The sequence below is a fragment of the Colletes latitarsis genome, chromosome 2, assembly GCF_051014445.1.
Source record: "Colletes latitarsis isolate SP2378_abdomen chromosome 2, iyColLati1, whole genome shotgun sequence".
In the NCBI taxonomy this organism is placed as follows: Eukaryota; Metazoa; Arthropoda; class Insecta; order Hymenoptera; family Colletidae; genus Colletes; species Colletes latitarsis.
In genome coordinates this window covers 29,319,988-29,341,244 of record NC_135135.1, presented here as the reverse complement: position 1 = coordinate 29,341,244, position 21,257 = coordinate 29,319,988, and the positions used below count along the sequence as shown (strand labels likewise).

The 21,257-nt window shown below is 30.3% G+C and overlaps 6 protein-coding genes across 19 annotated transcripts; 2 read left to right on the top strand and 4 right to left on the bottom strand.

Moving 5' to 3' along the window:
* Positions 1 to 735: 735 nt before the first annotated feature.
* LOC143351574 (solute carrier family 25 member 16) lies at positions 736 to 3,731 on the bottom strand. Its single transcript, XM_076783254.1, has 7 exons — positions 3,524 to 3,731; positions 3,291 to 3,383; positions 3,082 to 3,215; positions 2,529 to 2,714; positions 2,108 to 2,264; positions 1,703 to 1,844; positions 736 to 1,608 (listed from the first exon to the last, which is right to left on the bottom strand). Exons 1-7 carry the CDS (start codon positions 3,585 to 3,587, stop codon positions 1,434 to 1,436), a joined length of 951 nt encoding a protein of 316 aa, XP_076639369.1. The 5' UTR covers positions 3,588 to 3,731; the 3' UTR covers positions 736 to 1,433.
* A 441-nt stretch (positions 3,732 to 4,172) lies between these two features.
* Mrpl15 (mitochondrial ribosomal protein L15) lies at positions 4,173 to 6,811 on the bottom strand. Of its 5 annotated transcripts, XM_076783257.1 has the most exons (8): positions 6,569 to 6,811; positions 6,332 to 6,467; positions 6,117 to 6,222; positions 5,874 to 6,036; positions 5,559 to 5,713; positions 5,271 to 5,436; positions 4,834 to 4,993; positions 4,264 to 4,755 (listed from the first exon to the last, which is right to left on the bottom strand). In XM_076783257.1, exons 4-8 carry the CDS (start codon positions 5,973 to 5,975, stop codon positions 4,454 to 4,456), a joined length of 885 nt encoding a protein of 294 aa, XP_076639372.1. In that variant the 5' UTR covers positions 5,976 to 6,036; positions 6,117 to 6,222; positions 6,332 to 6,467; positions 6,569 to 6,811; the 3' UTR covers positions 4,264 to 4,453. The 5 variants fall into 5 exon arrangements, with proteins under 5 accessions (XP_076639375.1, XP_076639373.1, XP_076639374.1 ...); XM_076783258.1 differs by lacking the exons at positions 6,332 to 6,467; positions 6,569 to 6,811 and having other exon boundaries at positions 4,261 to 4,755; positions 5,874 to 6,028; positions 6,117 to 6,266; XM_076783259.1 differs by lacking the exons at positions 6,332 to 6,467; positions 6,569 to 6,811 and having other exon boundaries at positions 4,262 to 4,755; positions 5,874 to 6,055; positions 6,124 to 6,263.
* A 1,502-nt stretch (positions 6,812 to 8,313) lies between these two features.
* On the bottom strand, positions 8,314 to 10,601 carry Sirt7 (sirtuin 7). Its single transcript, XM_076783252.1, has 4 exons — positions 10,469 to 10,601; positions 10,222 to 10,319; positions 9,826 to 10,041; positions 8,314 to 9,735 (listed from the first exon to the last, which is right to left on the bottom strand). Exons 1-4 carry the CDS (start codon positions 10,565 to 10,567, stop codon positions 8,568 to 8,570), a joined length of 1,581 nt encoding a protein of 526 aa, XP_076639367.1. The 5' UTR covers positions 10,568 to 10,601; the 3' UTR covers positions 8,314 to 8,567.
* Positions 10,602 to 11,100: 499 nt separating this feature from the next.
* On the top strand, positions 11,101 to 12,990 carry LOC143351579 (histone-arginine methyltransferase METTL23). 2 transcript variants are annotated; one of them, XM_076783263.1, is made up of 3 exons: positions 11,101 to 11,446; positions 11,524 to 11,848; positions 12,154 to 12,990. In XM_076783263.1, exons 2-3 carry the CDS (start codon positions 11,684 to 11,686, stop codon positions 12,736 to 12,738), a joined length of 750 nt encoding a protein of 249 aa, XP_076639378.1. In that variant the 5' UTR covers positions 11,101 to 11,446; positions 11,524 to 11,683; the 3' UTR covers positions 12,739 to 12,990. The 2 variants fall into 2 exon arrangements, with proteins under 2 accessions (XP_076639378.1, XP_076639377.1); XM_076783262.1 differs by having other exon boundaries at positions 11,101 to 11,848.
* Positions 12,899 to 14,584, top strand: LOC143351580 (acyl-CoA-binding domain-containing protein 6). The gene is made up of 2 exons (XM_076783264.1): positions 12,899 to 14,405; positions 14,446 to 14,584. The coding sequence occupies exon 1, from the start codon at positions 13,038 to 13,040 to the stop codon at positions 13,728 to 13,730; it is 693 nt and encodes a 230-aa protein (XP_076639379.1). The 5' UTR covers positions 12,899 to 13,037; the 3' UTR covers positions 13,731 to 14,405; positions 14,446 to 14,584.
* A 415-nt stretch (positions 14,585 to 14,999) lies between these two features.
* Positions 15,000 to 21,239, bottom strand: LOC143351571 (rho GTPase-activating protein 44). 9 transcript variants are annotated; one of them, XM_076783250.1, is made up of 11 exons: positions 20,616 to 21,239; positions 20,066 to 20,219; positions 19,583 to 19,868; positions 19,275 to 19,499; positions 18,900 to 19,197; positions 18,581 to 18,820; positions 17,657 to 18,444; positions 17,411 to 17,586; positions 17,276 to 17,336; positions 17,108 to 17,155; positions 16,935 to 17,023 (listed from the first exon to the last, which is right to left on the bottom strand). In XM_076783250.1, the coding sequence occupies exons 1-9, from the start codon at positions 20,666 to 20,668 to the stop codon at positions 17,277 to 17,279; spliced, it is 2,280 nt and encodes a 759-aa protein (XP_076639365.1). In that variant the 5' UTR covers positions 20,669 to 21,239; the 3' UTR covers positions 16,935 to 17,023; positions 17,108 to 17,155; position 17,276. The 9 variants fall into 9 exon arrangements, 8 of the variants coding, with proteins under 8 accessions (XP_076639361.1, XP_076639359.1, XP_076639360.1 ...); XR_013081770.1 differs by lacking the exon at positions 17,276 to 17,336 and adding an exon at positions 15,000 to 16,444 and having other exon boundaries at positions 16,588 to 17,155; positions 20,616 to 21,234; XM_076783246.1 differs by lacking the exon at positions 17,276 to 17,336 and having other exon boundaries at positions 15,000 to 17,023; positions 20,616 to 21,238.
* Positions 21,240 to 21,257: the final 18 nt, after the last annotated feature.

Genomic DNA, 21,257 nt, shown 5'->3' with positions numbered 1-21,257 from the left:
ACGCTTTACTATATCTTTTACAACGTTTTATATTAGCCTAAACAAATGCTTTGGGCAACTGTGAATTATGTGTGTGTATTTGGTTTTTAACTTTCAGTATACTTCATTGTTTTTAGACTTTGGATATCTTCAAAATATTAAGTTACAAACACTAAACAGGATTGCAAGATCTATATTTAAACAGATAATGCTGAAGCAAGGAAAACAGTGCGCCATGAACTGATATTATGTCGCTTCGTTATAAACAAAGCTAGAGAAATAAAGAGATGTTATCATATTTAGAAAGTCTTACATCATTTTTACACTGAATTTCGGTAACACAAGATATACAATGAGCAAATAATTATTTACATTTATTCTAACATAAAGACTTTAAAAGTAAGTTGTCATAGAAATAGGTCAATTTTTATGAACAAAATCGTACTTGTAGATTACACGATTTTAAAAATACGAAGATATGTACAAAAATAAACGTTTATTAAGAAATAATCGATAAAAAAAAAATCAAATTGAAATATCAACGAGAAAAATTATTTATTGCAACCTATTGGTTATTATGCAAGTATCCCACAGATACAGAAATGAGAAACTGTAACGACTTACGCAATTATTAGATTTTACATATGTATTACAAATTTACATACGCTATAGCTTTTATGATTATTAAAATAATTTCTTCGTCTTTTCTTTAGTATTTTTAATTAAAAAGAAAATGTTTAATGAATCAAAATAGGGTATGATAATTGAGAAAAAATATTTTATTTATAAATTTTCTATAATTCTGAAATTACCGCGTCTTAAATACAATTACTGTTACATGCATTCCTTTGGAATATCCGCACCAAATATATTGTTTTTTATATATGATACAATTTCTATAATAAATTAATTCCTATTTAGAATTTAAATTGTCAATCGACTCCTACCACGTTATCAATAGAAATATACAAATTATATTACAGTTATTAGTTTTACCCTCCGTTTTTAAGTACAGTAATATTTGATTGCATTTTCCACGTATGGTTATTAAAAATTTCTTCAGTTACATATATGTGAATTATTATTAAACGAACTGCTTTTTCATCAAAATAATACAATTTTTTACTCGACGTGAACATTAAACCATATGTTAACATCTGAGTTGTATAGAAAAATAAATGTCTTTGCGTACATTGGATATTTATTATTTGATCGTAATTGTTCGTTTTAGTTGAAATCGTCCCTAATAATTTTAGATCAGATTAAAACATTTATTACAACTTTACTGCATTATAATATAAAACTAATACAATATCATTAGGATTTAGTTGTAATTATTAAAAAAATATTGGATGTTACTTATATTTGATTAAACTGTACTTTGTTGTATTTGCTTTGTACTTTGTGTAGGTGAAATTTGAATATCAAAATTACCTATCGTATTATAAAACAAATTACACTTTCATTCCTGTATCCAAATTAAGTATTTGTTTCATAATTTCATACATTGTAAAACTAACAGACACCATAGGAATAGCTCGTAAATAATTAATGCTCATTCCACGATACAAACCTTTTACAATACCATTTTCTACATATATTAGTTTTATAGTTTCTAACATACCAGCACTAAAAAGACATTATAATGCAGTAATATTACACGATAAATTATTCAATGGGGGGTGAATAATCGTTTATGTTTGAAATTTGTAGACATAGTTACCTATATTTTTGTGTAGTTGGATGCATTATAGCTAATTGCATACGTCTTCTAGTAACGTCTAACGGATAAGAAAAACTTTGAGCAATAGCACCTGCAATACCTCCGCACAATAATTTTGCTGGTATATTCAAAACTAAACCACCTATAAGGTATATGTATATACATATATATATATATATATATATTCGTTCAGTATTATATGAAGAATATATCTAATCGAATATAATGTCATTATATATTATAATCTTTTCTTTTTTAATCGACAATCCAAGAATCATAATTATTTGTATAATTATGTGTTCGTTGAAATATTTACTGTTTTATAAAAGAAAGTTTATATAAATTTATATATTTATTATAATGAATATTAATGTTTTTCTCATGAAAATTTAGTGCTTATCGTACCTGTATTTTTGTCGTATTTTTCACAAAAAATATTTGATCCATATTTCATGCACAAATATTTAAGCTGCTCAAACGAATAAAATGAAAATCCTGCATATGGAATCATACCAAAAATAGTTGGCCAGAATCCTTTGTAGAATCCTCTTATACCACCTTCCTACAAGATTAAAAAACAAATTTGTAAAAGGTCTCTTTGAATTGTCTGTTCCATTGTAAATGTATGATAGTAAAATTAAAAAAATATCATTAAGTTATTGATAGATTTACAATTTATCAAACTTTCCTTATCTTTGACAGGAAACGTTCAAAGTCCAAATTCTGATTGCATTCTGCACTTTATACTCAAATATTAAATTCTGTATTGAATATGAATTACATGTTTAAATAAATGCTTATTAAAATGTAGATTAATACAAATTACCTCTTTGAAAATTGTGATGCTAGCATGCATAATTCCTTCATAAATATGTTCTCCAGTAACTTGAAAAGCAAGCCTAGCCCTAATAGTGTCTAATGGATATGTTAATGTAACTGCTGTCACACCAGCTGCAGATCCAGCAAAAAATTTATCTATATGTGTGTGCTTCCCAAATAAGCCTCCTAGATACTGATAAAAATTAAATGTAACTTAATTCATTCGTAATTTTGCATGGTTACTCATTCTTTTTATAACAACACAAACGTATTTCATTTATCTTGTTTAACCATGGTCTCTGTACTCTTATACTTCTATATTTAGTATACATTATGGTACATTTTTGTAAATATATATGTGTGTGCGTATATATACATATACACACTCACACATAAATTCACAAGTGAATCTATATGATTAAGGCTCACCTTTAAACTATGAGCATGTCTTTATAATAATAACGGTTACTTCACTCTGTGGAACCACTTTACCCAGAACAAACTTGGTATTACTTTTTAAACTATTTTATTGTAGGATGGTAAGAGTAATTGATAATTACCTTCTTGTATAATTCAAACGTAGTAAATTGTGTTGCAGCATATGGAAAGATTCTAATCATTTGGGCAAAGTTTCCCTTGTAGAGAGCAAAAAATCGTTCATGATGCACAATCTGTCTTAATCCGGAAAAAACACCTTATATAATGAATTAGTGTCAAGAGTTATATTTCATATAGTTTCAATAATTATGCACAATAGTACCATCCTTACCTAAATGTTTATAGTGTTTATTGTGCGCTTGTAACAATATTTTTATCCTATCTAATGGGGCCACTGTTGTTTTTGAGCACATTCCAGCTACACCTACAAATTATATATAATATTTTATTGAAATATTTGATAATTATTAAACAGTTTCATAGAATATATTATCTTTCCGAAGTTCATTATGCAGTAATTAAATAAAAAACAATTATATTTCGATATGAATATTTTAAACTTACCACCAGCAATTAAATTTTTCAATATAAATTCATAATTCTTTTCAGACTCAACGCGAAATGCCATGTTTAAATCGTTGTCACAAATCGAAAGCGTTAAAACTATTTAAGTAGACCGACAGACAAACTTGTCACGGAAGAAGAATGAGTTTAGACTACTCCATCGCATGACTGCCGGTAGCAAGATAAGTGAAAACTGACTGCGATCATACGTTTCTATTCACGTCAGAAATGTCAAACGTTTAGGTTGTGTTCACTTTAAACTTGGACTTTCACATAAGATTGCGAAATGTTGGCCAAAGAATATTTTAAAAAAATTAAGCATAAACGAGTATCAAGTTAGATAATCTTTTTTAAACGAGAACCAAAAAAGGTGCACAATTCCATTTATTCAATACGCATTCATACTTTTTGTTATGTATATTACATTTATATAACACGAAAACTACCGCATTGAATCGAGATGTTATGTCTGACAAGAGGAGCACCTAACTTGTTGAATTTTAATTTACTTTTCTGGGTTGGTAGGTTATGTAGGTCCGTATTGCTATGTATCATATGTGAAGTATCGTATGAATATTAATTCGTTTCATCGAACTAATCGTAGTACAAATGATTAAGGAAAACAATTCATCGTATATTCGAGGTCACGGGATCAAGTCCCGTTGTCCATAAATTTTTTTCCTTTTTTCATTATTTTCATTTACAATTGTGTTAGCTATATCGATGTAATAGAGATTACATTTTAATCGTCTTTTTTACATATATTAACTCTTGGACCTACATTTTTATTCTGGTTTGATAAAATTTACCAGTAGTAGTTAGTGTTAAAGTAATATCTATGTCAATATTCTACTGCTCAATTTTATACATTATTTTCTTTCAGTAAATTATTTATTTGTCTATCAAACAAGTATGTTACAAAGAAACATTTCAACTTGAGTAAAATTCTTTAAGATAATTATCTTTAGGCTTAAGAATTACTTTGTCCTTAAGACTAACAACCCAACCAGGTTCAAGTCCATAAAATAATTGTCTAGGATCTTTACGTTGGGTAAGCATCACATAATTTGGGTCATCTTCAATCTTTGGAAGTACATAACCATATTTTTGAGATAAAACTAGTCGTTCCTGAGAAATCTCCTCAGGATTTGCTAAATATCCTCTTGTTGCTGCGCTCGAATAATATTCTAAGCAATCTGTTGGAGGTAACAGTCTGCGTGGTATTGGTACCCCTAAATAATACAAAATGTTTTAAGTATGACATTCTGATATTGTTTAACTTTTGTACCATAAAAGAATAAAAAATTCACCTTTGCAAAAAAATTTATCTACATCATGTAACGCGAATAAAGAGTTAGTGTCATAATATGCGGTGGTAATAGTACCACCATTTTTTTCAATTGCTGCTATTACAGGCTCACTGGCCCACTGGACTTCTATATTTACTTTAGCTTTAAACAAATCAGCGCCCTTGAAAATGATATTAAACGAGTTAAACTGCTTCTTATGCAAAAATATTATACAGTGATGCCGCCGTATTCGCATGGCCTGATAAAAAAGAATTTTATCATTTTTATAATTCCATTATCCTTGAAAACTTTTCACGATAATGTAGTGTACTAAGCATAATCGACTGAGCGAGTAAACATTTCACGTAACCGCGATAAGATCTTAATAGGTATTACCCATGGATACGGTTGACATTACTGTATATAATTTTTTTATACTATAAAATAAAATCTGATACCGTATCTGTCAGATGAACACCTGCATGTTTGAATTGTATGTTTAAGTTATACAATCCTGTGTTGACTATAGATACAAGATCAATAGGTTTAGATGGATCTATCCTATTTGTATCAATATACAATTGTAGCGTGTCTAAAGATAATGGTGGATATTCTCTTCTTAAACTGTAATATGCATAAACATATTTTATTAAATGTGTGTGTCTTTAACATTAACTTGGATCTTACAAAAATATGTATAATGCAGTAAGAAATTATATCTAACTATTAATTTATATAAAACTTACTGATGTCCTTTATAATATGGCTCACATCCAAATCTGAGATAAAATGGAGTACTTCCAGTTTCATATCCAGGACGCATATAATTTTGCCTCTGACCAGAACCTTTATTTCCAGCACCATGCTTATCTCCACCGTGTTGTCCCCGACCACGTTGTTTCTAATAGAAATGTATGATATTAAAAATAATTATTATAAACTAATTGAAATCGATTCAAATAATATCATATTATATAATACTTGAATTTACTTTTCATTCATGCAAATCAATTTGTTTTTTGTTTGATCAAAATACATGATATTGTTAAAGTAAGACTCACGGGTTTTCTTGAACCAGGATTATCTCGAATATTACTTAAACACACTCTTGGTAATGTTCGTAACATTGACAATGCCAAATCTCTACCATGCTTTCCAGACATTATTTCCAAAATTCAACCACTTTGTTCAAAACTTTATGTGTTTCTTTACAATCCTATTAAACTTAAATTTATTCATTAATGTTTATTTACATTGCATTTCGAAAAATGTAACCTAAAATACTTAACTAAGAATATGCATACCTCAAAGCATAATTATGAGCAAAGAGTAGATATCATAAAAGACGTAACTTTCTGCTTAGAGAAAGATGTAACGATAGTTTAGCATCTAACTTCAATTATGCCAAATCTGGAAGAGAGAACTTGTCGTCAGTAACGTGTGAGTGTACTTTGTTAAGGCTTCGGACAATATCACCAGCACGTTATCTATTCTCTTAGTCATCAGGGTTTCGACTCACAGGTACAATAATCGTTGCCGAACTCAATTACAATTATTTTTCGTGAATATACATACTCCCGAAATCCTAGACACTTTCGAGAAAAAAATTCCAATTGGTAGACTTTTTCGGCGAAATTAAAATATTTTAAATTATTCTGGAAAAATTATTTTCGGTTACGGGGGTCAATTACAATCATTTTTTGTCAATAGACATACCTCCAAATTCCTACTCATTTTCGAGAAAAAAATTCCTTACCGAAAATGTAATGTGTGGCCAGAAATATTTCCCCGAAACTTCATGCGAATATTTAAAACATCATAACTTCTAAATGGATTGGAGGATTTTAATGTTTCAAAATGCAAACAACGCGTATTTTAGCAAAGAATATGTAGAAATTCCAAGAATATTCGAAAAGTTGTTCCTCAACCCCGTAAAGTGAGAAAAACCCCATAAAAATGGTCCAATTTTCAAACGACCATAACTACTACAATAGTCAATGGATTCCATTTAAATTTAGTTCGGAAGTAGAGCTCATGGATAGCTACAAAAAAATATTAGACAACATTTTCGTACAGCGTCAAACAAATTTATTAAAAATGAAAAATGAATTTTTAAGAAAAATTGACCAGGGGTAGGTGCTGAAATTTTCTTTTTTCATCGACGCGAGGACGGACTTCAGCTGTTCAAGCCCATGAAAGAAAGGTTCCTATTCTCGTCCTTTATCGATTTTCCGAAATTGCGTGAAGTACTGACTACGCATAACATGTGGCTCGTATGGTAGGGTATGTCGGCTTTCCCCGCCACTCCGTTAAACACTAAGAAAATTCGTCGTTACTAGTGTCGCCGTCGATGTACTCAATTATGCTAAATCTGGCTACACTGGTAACGTAGACTACGTTTGTACGGAACAAGTTTGTACGGAAAAATTGACGAATAAGCTGCAAACTGTATCCTATTTAGTACTGCTACTACTACTACTACTACTATCGTGAGTCAAGAACAAGCGGGCTGCGGGCCCATATTTATTACTCGACTTCAGCTGTTCAAGATCGAGAAGGAGAAACTCATATTTGCGTTCTTTCTTTACTCCTCAAAGTTGTCCGAAATGCCACGCTCACTTTGGTCATCTTCGGTAAATCGAGAAAGAAAGTAAACGTGAGTCTTTCTCTCTTGACTCCCTTCGTAGACAAATAGAAATTATATAGAATATTTTTATATATGAAATTTTTTTACTTTATTCTATCTGTTACCAACATATAATAATAATTAATATAACCTCAGTTTGAGATCTGTTATAAACAGTCTATCAATGTTCATATAATTAATTTGGTTATATGTTTACTTATTTCATGTTTACAAAATTGGAATGATAAATTAATACAGTGAAAAATCTAGGAAGCTTTATGCATGCAATACTTACAAAAACAATTTTAAGAGAAAAAAAAAGATGTTATACATTCAACTATACAAATATATACAGTGGTGGATCTAGAAAAACTCGAGGGGGGAGACTAATAAAAAATTACGAAAAAAATTAAAAATTTTGTGAATTTAAAAATTCCATCCTTAAAAATTATAAATAGAAATATCAAAATTTCAATGATTGTTCAACATTTGTTAACGAATAAAGAAATTGCTTCGAACGATTAAAATGTAGATAGTACATTTTTTTGTTGATCAATAGGAGGAGGGGAGGTTGCTCTAGCCTCTCTAGTTTCCCTCCATTTTATCCGCCACTGCGAATATAAAGCAATTAATAAAACAAATAAAACGTATTCAAAAATTATCACTTTGGTCACTAGGAATTTACCGTGATCTGCACAACACTTATCTGCTTAAATAAAACCTTATAATTAAAAATCACAACATAATTGACTTATACGATAACAATACAATAACTTCGAATTAAGCATATTTCATAGAAAATCAATATTAAAATTTATAAATGAACAGTTTTTATATAAAACTTATCGGATATAAATATTCATTGAACGAATCGGTTTACTAGAAAATAAACGTTTTGGAAGTTTCATTGATTATAGACTGTCTATACTTTAAAGCTTAACAACTATTGTCATAATTTAATTTGATTATTAAAATTTTGGATACTGGAATTAAGTCGCTATACATTCGTAAATTGTGTACACATATTTCATCATGATATGGAGGCATTTACGTACAATATTATATACTATATGTTATACATTCACATAATAACAGAGAAAGTCATGTACCATATATTAGAGAGTAAATGCTACCGCTTCTTTTTCATGCCTTTACGATATCCTTTGCCAAACCACCCAGGGTTTTTAGGAGGTGCCATTGGAGTATCCGTATGAATTACTAATGTCTTTGCATCTTTCATTTGTTTGCTTTCGGTTTCTATTAAGGAAATGTCCGTCTCTCGTTGGTAATACAAACAAGTGAGCGAACCTTCGTTTTCCATACAAAAAGTACAAGTTGGCTTGGGTTTTTGTATATCCATGGTCATACTTGGTATTTGTATAAACGGATAATAGAAAAGTGGTGTTAATTGAGGGCACATATACATTGGTGGGAATGGCAAACCCATGGACAAGAATGGTAATGCTGTAAAAAATGGCGCTGGATAAGCAGACATTGATTCAGTTATTATTTTAGGTGAGATGCAATCTTCTTCCTCTTCCTCTTTCATTTGGGGAGAAATATCTTCGCAAAAATCACCACTGATTTTACTCAACTCCTTGCAATCAATATTACACGGCTCTTCTAAACATGGTTGACTCATCGTATACTGTTCATTATTTCTGAGCTGTATAGCATGAAAAAATATTGGATCCTTGGCACGATTATACTGTGGTATTTCCAACCCGAGATGAGTCATAACCCTTTTCATGACTTCGTCGCATTTTCCATTTACTTTCAAGACTGCATTCTCATCTTTTGGAGTCCACTGTAAATTTACAATGTATAGTGACGGACGTTTATGAATCGGCCTATCCATTTGCCACAACCATGGATACTTTTTTAAAACTTTTAAACTAGAACCCAAACATAATATAACGTCTGCCTGTTTTGCTGCTCTTGTAGCGCCATTCCAATTGATCGGCCACGGAAGATTGCCTCTTTCACCAAAATGAACAATTGAATCTTGCAAAACAGAATTACATCTGTGACATAATCTACCAGTACCGTGAGAATATCGAGCAGTTTTCTCCGTAACGTCGAATAATCTCCAATATTCTCTAAATGGTTTACACATTCTACAAACTTCCACGTACATATTCCCATGAACTTCGGATAAAAATGTGCGAGGTATCCCACTGCGTAAATGAAGTCCATCGCAATTCTGGGAAACTACATGTTTTAAAACTCGTGCCTTGTATAAAGCATACAGAGCCATATGAGTCACTGTTGGTTCTGCTTGACTTAAATCATGATTTCTGGAAATACATAGCAGAGGAATTTAGAAATCTAGCAATAATAATAACAACCAATAAGTTATTTACGATTATAAACAATTTTGACATTACCCAATATCTTTTCCTTGTTGTAAACGAGTCCAAACACCATTAGTTCCTCTATAATCTGGAATAGAAGCAGCTGTACTAATGCCTGCACCAGTATAAACAGCGAGCGATGTTGCTCTACTAATTGCAGCTGCTAATCGCATACATTTTTCTTCTAAAATTTCTGGCGCATCTTCAACTTCTTCCAATCTTGCTTTTACCCTGTGTCTTTTCTCTTGTCTGATAAATCAATGAACAAAATTTTTCTCATTACTCAATAAGGAATTTATTGCTAAAACCTATATCCAAAATGTGTAATTATTAACGATAGTAATCGACGGTTTATAGTATAGTAGCAAAGCTTCAAATAAATTTGTTTGTTCATAAATGTACAATCAATGGTTTTCAAAATGGCTATACCTTAAATTAACCTCTTTCACTACGTCACTACAAGAAAGAAGAATCCCAGTTTCCTCTGCAGTTCTGTCGGTTTCAGATTTTTGTAAAATCGCTGCTACCTAGAAAAAAACAATGTAGTGCTTCCATACGAGTTGTTTACAACATATCAATTTCAGGAATAATGCCGGGAAATATGCAAAAATTTTGAATAGCGGTTGTTATCGAACGATTGTGATTACTTGGAATATATTAAAAACTACGTACGTACTTTTTTAAACGTTGCTAATCGTTCATCTTTCACTTTAAAAGCTTTAAGGGCAGCAGAACGCCTTCTTGATAGGAACTTCTCGTTACCAGCCTCCTCCATGTTTAATCAAGACAACTACCATACAGTATCGTATAAGTGTCACTAAGCAATATAATTGTTACAATAATATTGTATTTTATTATATATTCTTTTAAATCAAAGTACTTGGAAAATTTATAGATTAATTACTCAGTATAACTTTTTTCGGACTAAATATAAACTCGTAAAATAGTTTTGAATACCTATTACTATTTTAAACTATGAGTTTAATGCACAAAATAATAATACGAATGCACTAAAAGAACGTTATACGTTGTTAATTTTTCATCCTATTCATATTTATTAATGGCAATACGGGTTGTATAGAAAATAGATTGGATGTTTGAAACCTTATCGATTTAAATAATATAATCTTAATACTTGATTTATGTTGCTATGTTGTATGGAATGTCAGTTTAAAATATTCTTTAATTGCAAAATTATATTAAAGAATCTTGTTTCTCCACCAAAGATTATTATATTGAAACATCAAATTTTAAGTAACTTCCATAACAAATAATAAAAGAATAAATAATAATTCAATGCTAAGATAAACTTGTTTGAACGTACGTAAATGGTAACAATGATACATTTTTTTAATTAAAATAGTGTCCGAAAATATTTTAATAAATTATATATTTGATGTATTTGATGAATTATGTTCATTTGATTTTATACAAAATTAACATCGACGATAAAAGATATTTAATTATTTTTCTCTCGCATTAGATACAAAATATACATTTAAAGCTATGGATATATTTAATATATGTATATATATTATACAATACACACATATGAAAGAGAGAAATATAAGACTGTAAACAAATAAATCAGAAAGCATTACAGTTATACGTCTAAATATATCAATACATACATAGGTATATTTCGAATACATAAGTGAGGAAAATATTTCGTAAGTTGGTTCCCGCTATTTAGAAATTTAAATATTGTCTATATGTTTGCATTATCTACAGTGATGTGTACGACGACAACTCTGGACAAAATAGTGATTATATTTGCCTCTTAGATTTGATTTGTTGACGATGAAAATTTAAGTTCATGGTTTCTATTGCAAACTTGATAATTCGGGTCAGAGTGATAAAAGTATTAGGTCAAATGATTTAAAAATTAGTCATGCCAGGTTTAGAAGAAAGTATTTCACACGATACCAGTCCTCCCACAGAGAGCCTAATGTCCGATGGAATTGTTTCCGAGCAAGTGAAAAAGTTTTTGTTCACCTCTCGTAAAACTCAAGATAACGTTCAGTGCAACGACACGTTAGAAATTTATATCCCAGAGGTAATATAATCTTCATTTGTATTTTATACCATAAACAGAATATATATGTATATACGTATTATACATACATATATATTTGATAGTGGTTGTTAATCGTACTTGCATATGTGCTATTAATATTACGTAGCATTTGGTTATATACATGTTTTGAAAATATTTTTTATATCCGCAATTTATATTTTTTCAAGAAAAGAAACAAAATTAGTATTCCTTGACTGTAACTATTTATTCCGACAACTTTTTAATTTTCTAACCTACAAGAGAAAGCGTAATTATTTTTGGTAATTCGTTTTTTTTTATTACAGTTACTTCAGGCTAGTTATAGTTTTTATACGTGGCCATCCGCTCCTGTGTTAGCTTGGTTTCTTTGGGAGCACAAAGAAGAACTTATTGGAAAAAGAGTTCTAGAACTTGGCTCAGGTACAGCTCTTCCTGGGATCTTAGCTAGTAAATGTGGTGCTATTGTAACTTTAAGTGATTCTGCTAGTCTTCCTAGAAGTCTCCAACACATAAAAAGAAGTTGTGAATTAAATGGTATTCTTTCTCAAGTTCAAATTGTTGGTATTACGTGGGGATTATTTTTATCTAGTTTATTTACCATTGGACCGTTAGATATAATCCTTGGATCTGATTGTTTTTATGAACCAGCAGTATTTGAGGATATAGTTGTTACAATAGCTTTTTTATTGGAAAGAAATCCAAATGCAAAATTTCTTTGTAGCTATCAGGAACGAAGCGCGGATTGGTCCATAGAACATCTGTTAAATAAATGGAATCTTACTTGTACTCATATATCGTTGGCTGAACTTGGTACAGACTCTGATATAAACATATATGACTTAATGCAAGATCATACTATTCACTTATTAAGTATACAACGTGCAACTTGAGTGGCTTTAAATTGTCATGGCTAGTCGGTATGTTGTCCATGTACGTAATATTCCTTGGACAGTTTGTACCTCTGAGCTTGAAAAATACTTTACAAAGTTGGGTAAAGTGAAAAAAGCACAAGTATTATTTGGTAAAGATGGTGTCAGCACAGGTTGTGGAATCGTAGAATTCTATGATTCTGTAGTACTAAAAACTGTGCTTAAACAAAGTCACATATTGGAGGATACCAAACTGATTGTTATAGAACATACTTTGAAGGAAAACAATATTTTGTGTAAAGATTGAGGAAACTTTCAAAATGTGTCTTGAAGAAACGTTCAATAAAGCTGCAAGTTATTTACAAACATTGGCATCGGAATTAAATTCCAATGAACTTCTTAGATTCTATGCTTTATACAAACAAGCTACTGTTGGATCTTGTAATATCCCAAAGCCTAATTGGTATCAAGTACAAGCTAGGCAAAAGTGGGAAGCATGGAAGAATCTTAACGATATGAGTCACAATGTTGCTATGAATAATTATATACAAGAATTAACAAACATAAATCCTAACTGGGAAGAAGATGTAAAATCTGAATCGCATAGTTGGGTTGCTATTAGTCGTTTAATAAATATGGAAGAAGAGATAAACGATGTAGATAAAACCTTTTTAGATTGGATAAAAGAAGGACACGAACAAAAAGTGCAAGAACTATTGGACAAGGAAACAAGACTTGTAAATTTAACGGATACAGACGGTTTATTACCGATACATTGGGCTGCAGATCGGGGTTACGTAAAGATCATAGAACTCTTAATTAAAAAAGGAGCAAACGTAAATTCGCAAGATGGAGATGGGCAAACACCATTGCATTATGCAGCATCGTGCGGTCATCTCGATGTCGTGAAATATTTGCTTTCCGTTGGCGCTCTATCCATGGACGATAATAATGGTATGAAACCCAAAGATGTTGCGGATGTTAGTACAGTAACATATTTAATCAGCATGTAATAATACTAAATTTATTCGTGTACATTAATAAATTGAATTGATGATTTTTTAAATGAAAATTATGGTATTTCTTTTACTAACTTAATTGTTTTTTTAAATTCTTTATTTACAAATAGATTTTCTAACACTTTTCATTACATTCACAGCCTAAGCACTCCTTAGGTAAATGCGCAACTTGTCACAAAGTTTACTTAAACAATTTTTACATATCAGTGTTGTTACTTACTATAAAACAAAAATACTATTTGTTTAACATACCCAAATAAACACGGCAAATGCTGTACTTCTAATACAAATATTTTCAAGTTAACAAATGCAAAATTTAAAGTATCAATAACAAGAAATATTTACGAATGTATTTCGATCTTTTTTTTTCTTTTTTCAAAATAAAACACAGAAAATAATAAATATTTCTTGTATTTGTTATTTGCTTATTACAAGAAACTACTTATAAATATATGATAATTAAAACAAATCATACAGTAATGAAGGGACATCGTAAGAGGCAATTTTTTTCTGGTCTTTTTAAAATGTTTGGTCAGTTTAGATACTTGGTGATATAAATATTATGTAATGAATTTGTTCGATAAAATGAAACAAATATTTTTTAAATAAGTGCAAAATAATTTATTGCAATGACATTAGAAGCAATAGATTATTTATGAAATTTAACAAGTAACAACAAAGTTGACCGCTTTTACAATTGAAACTTTAGGAAAAATATATAAACAAAAGAGCTTTTTTACTTGTTCAATGAAGTTAATAAAATTGAACAAATAAACAAATTTTTTATTTCTCAATTCATATCACCAAACAGTTAGCCATAAATATTTATTTCAGTTAAGTGATATTTCCCTTAATGGAATCTAATTTATTTGAATTGTTCATATATATATACAGGGTGTTCGGCCACCCCTGGGAGAAATTTTAATGGGAGATTCTAGAGGCCAAAATAAGACGAAAATCAAGAATGCAAATTTGTTGATGGAGTCTTCGTTACAAAGTTATTAACAATTAAATTCAAAAATTTCAAATCCTTCTGGAAAAATTATTTTCCGTTGCGGGGGTCAATTACAATCATTTTTGGTCATTATACATACCCTCGAAATCCTACCCACTTTCGAGAAAAAAATTCAGTACTGGCGGAACTTTAAACGTTAATAACTTCTTAACGAAGCCACCATTAACAAATTGGTATTCTTGATTTTCGTCTTATTTGGGCCTCTAGAATCTCCCATTAAAATTTTTCCCAGGGGTGGTCGAACACCCTGTATAACAATTTCCTTTTACATATACAAATAGAAAAAAAACAAAAGATTTATAACGTAAACAAGGATATAAATTTTTTATCTTTATGTAAAATGTTCATTATGCAAATCTAACATCCTCATTTTAACACATTATTTACCATCCTATTTAAATTAATTACAGTCGAAACATTTTATTTTTTACAAATTACTTTTATTAAAATTTTTGTAATAGATGTAATACATGAAATAATTGTAAAATTAATAAATAATATGTATTATTTTCATAAATACTAGAACTTTTTAATTAATATAATTGTATACTAAATACCAAGTGTTTTAAAAAATTTATATAATTTATTTAGATGGCGAACAATGTGTTAGAAAAATATAAAATCGCTATATTTGGTTTACTTTTTTTTACAAAGTAAATGTTTCCTCGATTATGTTAATTATTATTTAAAGCAATAACAAATCTCGTATATTTATTATACATCTTTTTAATGGAAAGATATAATTACTTAATAACAAAAGTTAATTATCATTTATATCAAAATTTTCTATTAAAATAGAAGTTTTTTTAAGCCTTTTGTTTCATTGATGTTTAATAATGTGTGAATTTAAATTTTTCTGATATATGAGCTGCCCATTAAATTGTACAGATATCAAACTAACGATCAACTTTGAAAAAATTATAAGTATAGAATAAATTTTAAACTGAATGGAAACTGATTTTGAAAATTTTGTATTACCATGTATTATTTTCATCTTCTACAAAATAATTTACCTCGGTTATTAAAAAACATTTCACTATCAACTCAAAGAACTGCAATTAAAGCTGAAATAATTTGGAACATGCTATTTACGATTTTGTTTACCGCATAAACAATATTTGCAATAGTTTCTATTAAAAACTGAGTCTGAACTTTTTGTAGGACCTTAATATTGTTATTTTGCAAAATATATATATACAAAAGTCATTTACCTGTATTTAAATAAATTTGTTGTACTAGTCTCATGCACAAAATTATGTCTCGCAAGCTATGAAATCAATGTAAACCTTTATAATACATCTTTTACACGTTCCTTCGTAAAGAGTCACTTCGTCGGTAGTTATAATTTAGCAAAAATTTTAAATAATACCAATACATTAAAATTAGTCTCAAATGAATCATTTTTTGTTTTATATTATCTTATGATCATATCGGAAAATTGTAAACTTAAAATATACGTTAAAATAGAGATCAAATTTCAAATTACTGTCTTTTTTGTATAATATTTCTTTTAATTGCAACAACTTCAGTCATATGTAATAGGTATAAAAATTGATAAGTTGGAAAAAGTATCAAGAGTTAAACATTAAAATTAGATATAACTCTTAAAGTTATTTTTAATATATAATTACAAATCATTAACGTGAAAACTTTAAGTTTATTTGTTATTTTGATCGTTTGTTTACTAATGTCTCTGAAACGTAAAGGAAAATATTGTCTATAGAATGTTTAAAAATGAATTTAAAACTTTGTGTAGTTGTAGTATTAGTTTGAATGTAATCCTCGAAACGCTGATACTTTAATATACATAGAACTGAAAAAGTTTATGAAACTTACATTGCTTTGTTAGAAGTTCTTTGCAGTCATTTTCCGTAATGTCAAATTATCTTGTAAGAAATAGTGTCTTCGTTTAAAAAATAGTCGTGATTCTTTAAGAGTTCACTTATAAATATAATAATCACATTTTATACAGTTGATCTCAGAGATTGGTGCTTTCGTGTTCCGATTTAACTCGCGTAGTAGGTGGAGGTGGCGGCGGTGGTTGTGGCCTTGGAGGTCTTTGATGAAACCGTGGAGAAGCCGGAACAGGTTGTTGCGGCGATTTAAGAACTACTACTGTTTCAGTCTGTGTTTGAACATCGATAATATTTCCTTCCGATCTGGTTCGCACGTGAGCTTTCGTTTGTTCTGGAGCATTTAGTTTTGCCGGCTTTTCTGGCCGCTCGCCGTACAAGGACATAGATGAAGGACGACTACCTACACTGGGACTTCTCTGCAAGTTCGAAGCTGTGTTGCCATTGTTGTCGCCCGATGTGCAGAACACATTGCCATTCCCACGCACTTGTATTATACTGACCTGTTGTTTGTCCACCGAATATACATGAGCTCTTTCCAAAGTTAAAGGCTACAGAGGTTGTTAAAAGAAAAAAAAAATTAACAATACCGAAAACTACTGTGGATTTTCACATTTCGAACAAAAGACTAATTCTTAACATGTTTATTTTACACTTTATTTGTAGCTTACGTTATTGTATTTCAAAATGTAATATCCAGGCAGTGATATTTGGTGAGTCCACTGGCAGTAACTACATTTATTTTAAAGGATTATCTCACATATAAAACTGAAATTGAATAACGCTTGAAACATTTCGATACTCACCCCTGCTTCGGTGTCTAAGTTTTCGTTACTGTGACGCGGATGTTGTCTAATAAGACTCGAAGGTCGAATTAATCCAGCAGGTCGTTCCGGTATGGCTGGTTTACTGCTTCTATCAAGCGTGTTTGTAGACGTAGAATTATTGCTATCCGGCCTCCTACGTAACTCGACCGTTTCTTCTAACAAGTTAAAGAAATATATAAAGTCTAATACTATAACGATTAAAAAAATAACTGCAATAATGTTTACCAGTATTATGTAGTACGTCGACTATATTTCTCGGCGCACCTACTGGTCTTCGTCTCTCCAACGTGCAAGGATGTGGTTTTTCTGTAAGCATTGGCTTTGATCTGTGCGCAGAAGCTTCCAAATTTTCAGTGTCTGTAATCAATTTGTTGCCTAGTGTATTTTCTATAGCATTTTTTTCAACGCCAATAGGAGTACTTAATTTTGTTTCTTGATTACTCTTTTCTAGTTCTGTATCCATACTATGCAATTCATCTTGCGTTTCGTTAATACGTTCTGTGCAACTAAAGGACGGAGAATCAGTAACTGTATTCACTTCACAGTTCTGCTGTTTAATTTCGACTTCTGCAATTTCGTTTTGCTTTTCGATATTATTTTCTTGTTTAATCGGTAATTCGGTATTTACATCGTGTTTCTGAGCCTTATATGTTGCACGATTAAGAGTTGCAGATATCAAAGGTCTGGGTGGTTTGTCTGGAGTGGGTGGTGGTTTATCATCGGGTTTTCTATCGTGTTTGTCCGGTGTAGTACTATTTGGTGGTGTCGGTGCCGGTTTGTTTTTTCTACGCGCTGCTGGTTTAGGACTACCTTGCGGAGGGCTTTCACCATGATCGCTAAGGCTGCTATTAGAAATGCAACGACGCATACCTGCGGTTTGGTTTTCTAAACCATTTATAATACCGACTTCTAAATCACGATCAAAATCTATTTCACCAGGAAAAAACCAATTTGCATATGTAATCAACTGATCTACTATAAGACTAGAATTATTAGCTGTACTCATATTCATTCTGAAATAATAATAAACGTTATATAGATAGAATATTGTCCTGTCGATCGTTTCATAGTAAAAAAAATTTTGAAACTGTGGGCGTGCAAATAAATTAAATTCGTTTATAATAGTTATTCAGTAAAACATGTTCTTACACCATTGTATTTATATCCTCCTGTGGACTCCATATTAAATTAGGCGCAATGACAATTGCAATATTTTGCGGTGACATTTTATTTATGTCTTGATTTTTAGTAAGTACAGCCAAAAATTTGATTAGGAACCGTAAATTTTCTAAATTTGCAGAAGGTAATTTATGTAACACTTCCCAAAGAGCTCTCAATCTTGTTTCATTGTATGTTATCTTCGCGGCTGCCATCCATTCAGAATACAATCTTTAAAATAATACATACATATGATTTTATCTTTCTCTATTACGTTGGTGATAATACAAAATATTAAATTTGTGTTTACTTGTGTGTTAGAAGAGGCTCGGGTAGCTCTCGTAAATAAGATTTCAATGCACCAGCAATTACGTGTGGGTCCTTATATTCCAGAGCAGTTGGTAAAGTAAGGCAACAAGCATCTAGACTTAACTTAATTCGTCGTGATTTTGATGCAGCACCGGCTATTCTAAAAAGACCCTCTTCCTCCATACCTAATCGTAATAAGGCTGATACACATAATTGGATTGGTAGTGCTATTTTTCTATTAGTCACTCTGAGATGCTCTTCAAGTGGATAACCATAAACTGGTTTCATTTCGTTATCATCTGGAATTACAAAATGAATTTAAGTAGAAACAGTACAAAAAATATTTTTAAATATCAAAAATCTATAAAATGCTTACTTATGTAACTTTCTAATCCAGGAATAAGTTCTTCAAGACAGTGTAAAGCGCTTTCATGATAAGCTCTTTGAAGTTTTACATATTGAATAATAATGTGTGCCAACTCAGTTTCTCGTGACATGAGTTGAAACATTTCTGCAGCTAACTGATCTCTACATTGTTCAACTTTAGCTTCTGCTTCTTCTAATTCTTCCCTTAAATTATCTACTTTCGTTGCACCTGCACCTTTTAAATTAATATGGTACATAATATTAACAAAATCTTTTGAATACATAATTTATATACATAATATTAAATATTTTCATTACTGGCACTATGTTTGCTAGCTTGTTGATATCGTGTTCTCACACTATCCATATCCAAAATCAATTTAGCTAAATTCCTTTTATGTTTCAATATATTTGGTACATCTGTATCTAAAATATGTTGAAGAGGACTTGCTACATATTGTTCAACTTTTACTTCATGTTCAATTGTTTCATTCGCTAAATGAATTTGTGTACGACCGCATTCCAAAAGAGTAAAACTCATAAGACCATCTTCAGGAGCATTTTCTAACATTGTTTGCCCTAATATATATTCTGGACATTTTTTCTAAAAATTAAAGTATGCGTTACAGAAGAAACATTAAGAATGAAGAAATTTCTATTTAATTTGGTACATTTAAATATTTGAAATACTACATAGTATACAAAATTTTTATACAATTAATTTCGTATTAAATATTGTACAAATGTTATTATAAACTTTGTAACAAAGTTATGATAAATATGTTTAATATTATACATTACCAGTCGCTTTTCTTTAAACGCAATATCTTGTGTTACAGCTTGGTTTGGTGGATTAGCAAGTCTCTTGCTTAATCCAATAAGAGCCATCCTAATTTGCTCTACATGTTTATCTGCAGCTTGTAAATCATCTGTGAGCACTTCTGTTTTACCAGCTCTATAAAAGAATTATGTTTACTAACATTCTATTAAATAAATTGAAATTAAAATGAAATTCAATGCTGCATAAAGTCAATCCATTTTAAGATTGTCTGATTCATAAGTTATTTTGGTGTATAGTGTTTGCTCTTATTAGATATGCATTGTTAAAATGTTTATGCTTAAAATTTTATAGCAACATAATAGATGTCAATCTTTATTATTTCTTTGCTATGTGTTAAGATATGTAGTTGATTATTTGATTTATTTATTTAGTTTCCACGTTATTTGTAAATTCTATTTTTATGGATATTTCGGATTCGAAAAAAAAGCAAGAATACATGACTTAACATAAAGTAAATACAACAAAGACTGCAGCTTTTGTAGATATCCGGATGGAATTACAAGTAATTACCTAGAAAATGTTTGATCGGCGAGCTGTTTAACTCTGAAGAACTGTTTCTTCATGATTGATAAGCATCTAACGCTTATTATGTAAATAAAATTATATTTTAATCTAGTAGATAACTCATACAAATACTTGTCACTTGTTTACTCTACTATTCACATGTATGCATTTTTTAACACGACCGTGAGACACTAAAAATGCACAGACTTGACAGAAAAAGAAGAGATTGTTCGTATCGCTTCAAAGACGACAATTCGTCATAATGTTTATACAATGATCTCACACCCTCTATGAATGACTACTATGTCCTGAACTGATCTACCTTTGCGTAATGCCAATGAGTTTCCTCTCTCAAAGAACTTTTCAGGATTCAGCACTAAAGTTGTTGAGTTTGTAAACGTGTCAAGCCTCGCAAAAATTTAATCACGGCATTTTACAGCCTTGTACACCATTGGCCATTTGGCGCACACAAGAAACTTTATAAAGACCTCTACACCTAGCATTCTTTTCCACGATTATAATCTTTTACAAGTACACTATATTTTAATAGCATTCAGACTTTTATCGAAGCATTTGATAACGGGACAATCAACGAGTTTTTACTGGCTACAGTCGGCCATTTTCGTTCCTCCACAAAATTCATTTTAA